The 5,916-nt window shown below is 50.1% G+C and overlaps 1 protein-coding gene across 1 annotated transcript in view; it reads right to left on the bottom strand.

Moving 5' to 3' along the window:
* The window catches only part of APPL2 (adaptor protein, phosphotyrosine interaction, PH domain and leucine zipper containing 2), a 33,659-nt gene that overhangs the window by 13,561 nt on the left and 14,182 nt on the right, over positions 1-5,916 (bottom strand). Inside the window, exons 6-8 of the mRNA XM_015567577.1 lie at positions 4,882-4,923; positions 4,709-4,767; positions 3,856-4,002 (exon numbers count right to left, since the gene is read on the bottom strand). Of these exons, the coding sequence (XP_015423063.1) occupies positions 3,856-4,002; positions 4,709-4,767; positions 4,882-4,923 (248 nt within the window). The remainder of the gene's footprint in view (positions 1-3,855; positions 4,003-4,708; positions 4,768-4,881; positions 4,924-5,916) is intronic.

The raw sequence follows: 5,916 nt of genomic DNA, 5'->3' as shown, positions 1-5,916 counted from the left end.
AAGTTGATCTGAAAGAGATAATTACGATATTCTGAAAATCGTTCAGGAAAGTGGACGGCTGAGTTCATGGACTGTGAGACTGACTGCGGGCGCGGGCCCCTGGCTGCCCGGCTCCTCGCCCGCCGCACTGGCGGCATCTCCATGAGCCCCACCCCACCGGCTGAGAGTTATCCCCAAAGCCCCGAGTGCGTGTGGAGAAAGGGAATGTGAAACCTGCTGCTCTGTAAAGTCTGTACAGCTCAGGAATCATGTAAGTGAAACACTTGGCATATACCAGCTGTGTCAGTAGTTACTGCTGATAATTTCGATATTGTCAGCCTTTTTCCTGTGTGAATTCTAGTAGTGGGGTTCTAGGACAAGGATTAGGTCTTCTTCACCTTTGCATCTGTAGGTGCTACATCGGTGTGACAGTGACATGCACAGCACCAACAAGAGACAGACAAGCAGCAGGAGGTTCTCAAAGAGGCGAGGGCCGCCGTCTGATTGGCCCACCCCGAGCCACGGGCAGCTCTGAGCACAGGCTGCACGGCGGCATGGCTGCGGAATTCCAGAGGGAAAGCTGGGCCGGGGGCTCCTCCATCCCCGACATCAGCTGAAGGGGGACATGTACGTGAAGGAAGCAGGTGGCCCTGGCACTGCATGGTGCTCCCGTGTCTATAGTGGGTGCTCTCTCTGCCCAGGGAAGACCTGAGGACTACAGTTTGAAAATGAAACTGCTATTGCTGGCTTTTTGGGAACCAACAGAAGGAATTCCTTGCTTCTATGATTCCTGGGTTTTCACTTCCCTGACAAGCCCTGAAGAGCAGGGTACGGGAAAGAGAAGAGGACTACCTCTGTGCCTTACTGACATCAGCAGCCATCCCTCCCCAAAAGCTCAAGCTTCCGTCTCTCTGTAAGGCTGGGCCTTTAAAAATCTGAATATGGTACGAGCCGCTCCATTTCGCACCCCTGATTGTAGAGAAGTAATGGTTGCAAACCTCCGTCATGAGAAAGAGAAAACACTCAGCTTGGACATGGGTATCCGCTCGGGTTACAGAGTCGGTCTGTCTGATCTGGAAGCAGCCCCTGCCTGGGTGGTGAGCACAGACATTGACCTCTCACCCCAAGGAGACTAGCAGGAGTCATCGGTACGGCCCTGAGGCCCGGGGAGGTATGCACACACCTGTCCTTAGTTCTCACAGCACAGAAACAGATGACGATTGGCTAGTAAAGAAACCGATTACTTTACTAATGCAAAGTAATCCATGCAGAGAGAGGTTCTGGCCCTGTGATCTCTGAATCAGAGAGATGAGCATTCTGAATCCTTGAAATGTTAAATATCAAAGTCCGTTGAATGAGCATTATGCATTTCTAAGGGCACAACTTCATGCTGGTTTTCCTTCACCTTCCCCTCCCTCAACTCCACACACCAGTCCATGTCTGAGCCCCTCCACTATCCTCTAAGCTCCTAGGGCAGGGCTCACGTATTCCCTCAAAAATCTGATGAATGGGTGGAAGGCAGGGATGAGATACTGGCTTCCACAGCCACGTCACATACTGCTTATCCTGCAAATACTACGTTGGAGTTCATTTGTGTGCCCTCATAAACCTGCACAGGCTGACAACGCCTCAATTGGTTTGCAGGAGGGAGGACTAGTCGTGACTTAACTGAAAACCTGTTTGCCTGGAGCCAGGGAAGGCAGAAATGGAGTCAAACAACCTCCACTACAGTGGGTGGTGGTGAGAAGTCTGATTCAGAGGAAAGTCATCCAAAGACCAAAGTTCACACGCCTTCATGAGCAGTGGGAAGTACAATGGCCAAATGATCAGCAGCCAGCAAAGGTGATGCTCAACGAACACTGATTTAAAAGGGCTGCTTCAGAATTATTCAGAGTCAGGGGTTAGACAACAACCTGGACTAAGAGAAACAACTACAATTTCACCAGGATTAAAAAGTCTGCAGGGTGAGGGACTATTTGGTCTTGTGTCTTAAAATCTAGATACTTTTCATATGAAAAATGAAATGTGCCATCCTCAGTCCCCAACAACAGTGTGCTCTGTTCTGCTTTCCCAGGCATGGGCCGCATTCGTGCTGCTGTGCCCAGAGTCCCTCTACCTCCCCACCCCCCACCCCCTGCCCCCTGTGGCCAGCAGCATTCGCTTCAAAGGTCCAGGCTGGGGGAACTGGTGTAGTTCTCAGCCATGAAGAGTGAAAGCAACCGGATAAAACCCATCCTTCAGCTCTTTTAGGGACCCTCCTCCACCCAGGCTCCCAAGGCTGTCCCAGGCTGCAGCCCTGCATCTTTCTGAGACTAAGTTCCAGACACTCCCTGACCCTAGGGCTCTAATGGGCACGGATTACTGCTCCAAAGGCCAGGCCTGTCAGTCCAGGGAGGATGACTCCTCAAGCACTGGCAACATTTCCCCACGCCCTTCGTGCCCAGGTGTTAAGTAGAGAGCAGAGGGTACTGGCATTCTCTAATAAGCAGGATATCTACCAGGGCAGAAGTGCAATGTTTGATGGAAGGAGAGAGGGGGCAACAGAGAAGACACACATGTGGGCACAAGTGCCCATGGTGAGGAAGCTCGCCCAACCCAAGGATTTGCTGAGGGCTGCAGCCCACAGCTGGGCAGTGCTAGTTTTTGGCTTAACCCAGCTTACTCAGATGACACAGAAAGATTACACTGTTCTATTAAATAGAGGGCATAAGCTGACGTTAGTGTCTGCATTATTCAGCAAGGTAATAACCATATTAAGATGACAGACTACTGAATTTGGATGTTTAAAAATCTTCTCTTGTTCCTCCTTTCCCTGAATGAAAGTGATGTGCTTTTTAAAAATGTATGTATATTTAGCCCTAGCCAGTTTGGCTCAGTGGATAGAGGCATGGCCTGTGGACTGAAGGATCCCGGGTTTGATACTGGTCAAGGGCACATACCTTGGTTGCAGACCTGATCCCAGCCCTGGTCAGGATGTGTGCAGGAGGCAACCAATTGATGTGTCTCACATCGATGTCTCTCTCTCTTCCCCTCCCTTCCACTCTCTCTAAAAATCAATGGAAAAATATCCTCGGGTGAGGATGAACATAAAAAACAATGTATTTTTTCAATGTATTATGAAAATAATAGGTGCCCACACGTAAGTTTTTAAGTTGCTGACTTTTCCTTCTCAACATTTTGCTTCCTCACATCCTTTTCTGTTCCTAGATCAGAGAAGGTTCCCAGATGCGTTTCTCACAAGTCGGAGTGAGTCTGGAGTCAATGTAAGTGGGGCTAATGCAGGGCAGGGATGGCGGGCGAGGCTGGTACCACTCGCCTCACATTCCCACCACTCCTGTCCCTGCCAGGCCGGTGCCACAGTCAAGGCCTCATCCTGAACCTGGGACCTCCCTGCACACAAACACTCTGCAGTGATTTCATCAATCACTGGCAACATTTCCCCACGTCCTACCGGCCCAGGTGCTGGCATTCGCCTCCGCCACACATCACGAGAACAGCCCACCGAGGTGACTGTGCCACACTGAGCAGCGGAGTCCTAGCTGTGACCCTGGCTCCGCAGCCTGCACAGGCAGCTGCTTCTCAGACAATCGGGCCCGGCCTCCTGTCACTGGATCAGAGACAAGGGCCATGCCAGCTCCTGCCCACAGGAGGCACGGGATCAAGGCCATCATTTCCTGCATGTACAGCCCAAGCCCAGCTGACGGGCCAGCCCACCGCAAGCTCTCCAGGTGCCGAGCTTCCGAGAGCTTCTGCGAGGCTGTGCACGTGTTTCCTCCTCTGACGCTCCTCGTGCGGCCCCTGTGCTCCCTCGGCAGAAGGCCGCGCTGCCCTCCACAGCTGGCGTAGGTCCTCCGCCTGAGGGGAAGGACTGCCTACCTGTCCGTGGGCGAAGCCCACCATGGGCTCCATCATGGCCATGCGCTTCCTGTACTGCAGCGCGTTGAGGGCGCAGTAGTACTGAAGGGACGAAAGGTGCTGTTTCCGCCGGGCAGCTGCCACCTCCTTCACCACCTCCGTCTTCACCTGGTTAGGAGGTGAAAGGAAAACGGCACTTTGGCTAATGGACGTGGCAATTCCGTAAGAGCACGCAACTCCAAACCATGCCGATTTCTACATGAGAACCATTTTTGTAACAAAGAGAATGAAGCACAGATAGGTTCCACCTCATGTTTTTAAATATCCAAATTAAAAATAGTAAAGGGATAGCATGTCCATGTTGTGAGGCTGCACTGGGTGGAGCCAGTCCCTTCTCCTGGTAGCACTCCCAGCGCCACACTCGTTAGGAAAACAACATGGCCAGTCGCTGAAGGCCACACACATTCTGCGTCCCCTGTGAGACTACTCTAAGGAAATCATGTGACAGAAGTGAAAGGTACGTGCCTGAAAATATCCATTATTATTTACAGTAAGTAGTGAGTTAAAGAGCCAGAGCCAACAAGTGCCTGAGTGCCTATGACTCAATCACGTGAGGTGCCCAGCTTACGTTAAAATCATAGTGTGACTATAATTTTACAATGGTCCCAAGTTGGTGTTTGAAAACTAACTTTCAAAGCTAGAATTAATAAGTGAAAAATCTACTTTAGGAGATTTAGAATAAAAAATTTAAAAATCTATGTATAGGAAAAAAGAGAAGAAATTCACCAAGATATCCTCAATGCCACCAACTCACAAGGGAAGACACAAAAGGAGCGACGTAAGAAGTGAGAACATGTAAGGGAGGTGTTCTCACCTTTTCATTCTCCTTTTTCTTAGGAAGCCTGCTATATTTTGCCATTGAGAGGTCATGCTCTAAAAGTAAAGAGACATGTTAGCACCCAGACAGGTTGAAAGGCAAGAACAATCATTCAGTGTCTGCCCCCAGACTCACTAAACCCACACACAACAATGGGGGAGGGTGCCTACCAGTGCTGGCGAGTCCGAAGAGATCCTTTAATGTGCTTACTTCTGCACAAGAGAAAAGAGATGTCTCAGAGCAGAGAAACAAAGCAAGCCAGTCCAGAGCTGCGTGCTTGCCCAAGGAAAGAAAGCCGTCCGCGAGGACGGGAAGGCGCTGCCAGCACCTCAGGCCCTCGGCCCTCACGGGGCCCTGGCCTGGCTGGGACTCCTGGTCTCACTGGAGCTTGTGGCTTCAGCTGCACCCCACACCCAGGGACCCTGACTACCCATGGAGCACGGAGCAGTTCTCTCCAGACAGCCTGTGAGGATCTATGAAGGAGAGGGCACTTGAGGACCAGGTGGAGGGCACGGTGGCAGGGACTATGCATGGAGACCTGGAGTGTATGTATAAGCTCCGCCTCTTCAGCCCCCACTGTGTTCTCAGACATCTCTCCTCAGAATGCCGTGACTATACCGAACCCTAGAAATTTCCTGTCATTGCCATTTTAAAACCTGACAAAAGAACATGGGGCGCTTGTTTTAACGAAAAAGATCTGAAGCAATCCAGTGTACTGTGCTTTCAGCAAGCCAACACCAGTAACCATTACCCCATGTGGGCGCTACCCCTTCACATACAAAGGTGGCTAAACAAAGTCCAAGACAAACCCCCCAAAAAGATCAATGAGAGCAATGGGAGTCCAAGGTTAAACACTTAAAAACACAGACACCTAAACAAAATTGATGCTTTACAATTTTAACACTCTCCATCTCTACTTCCTCAAAGCCCAGCATTTTCACATCATCTACATTGCTTTTCAGTTTACTTCAAAACTGCCTCCAGCTTTTCAATTTCTCTTCATATTACTTCTTGATATCAGGATACTTTCTCGCATTTTCCCTTCTTTCTCTCTCCCTTTTTCTTCCTATTGGAGCAGAGCTGTGATGTTTTTCCTTACCAATTTAAATAGCTTTCTTAATATTTCTTGTGCTGCCCTCATCCAGATTCCGTACTTGCACTGGTGGGCAAACGAGTAAGACAGCAAAATGAAACACACCATCAGG

This window comes from Myotis davidii, unplaced genomic scaffold (assembly GCF_000327345.1).
Source record: "Myotis davidii unplaced genomic scaffold, ASM32734v1 scaffold120, whole genome shotgun sequence".
Taxonomy (NCBI): Eukaryota; Metazoa; Chordata; class Mammalia; order Chiroptera; family Vespertilionidae; genus Myotis; species Myotis davidii.
Note: the sequence above shows the minus strand (reverse complement) of the source record. Positions and strands in the feature narration are given on the sequence as shown.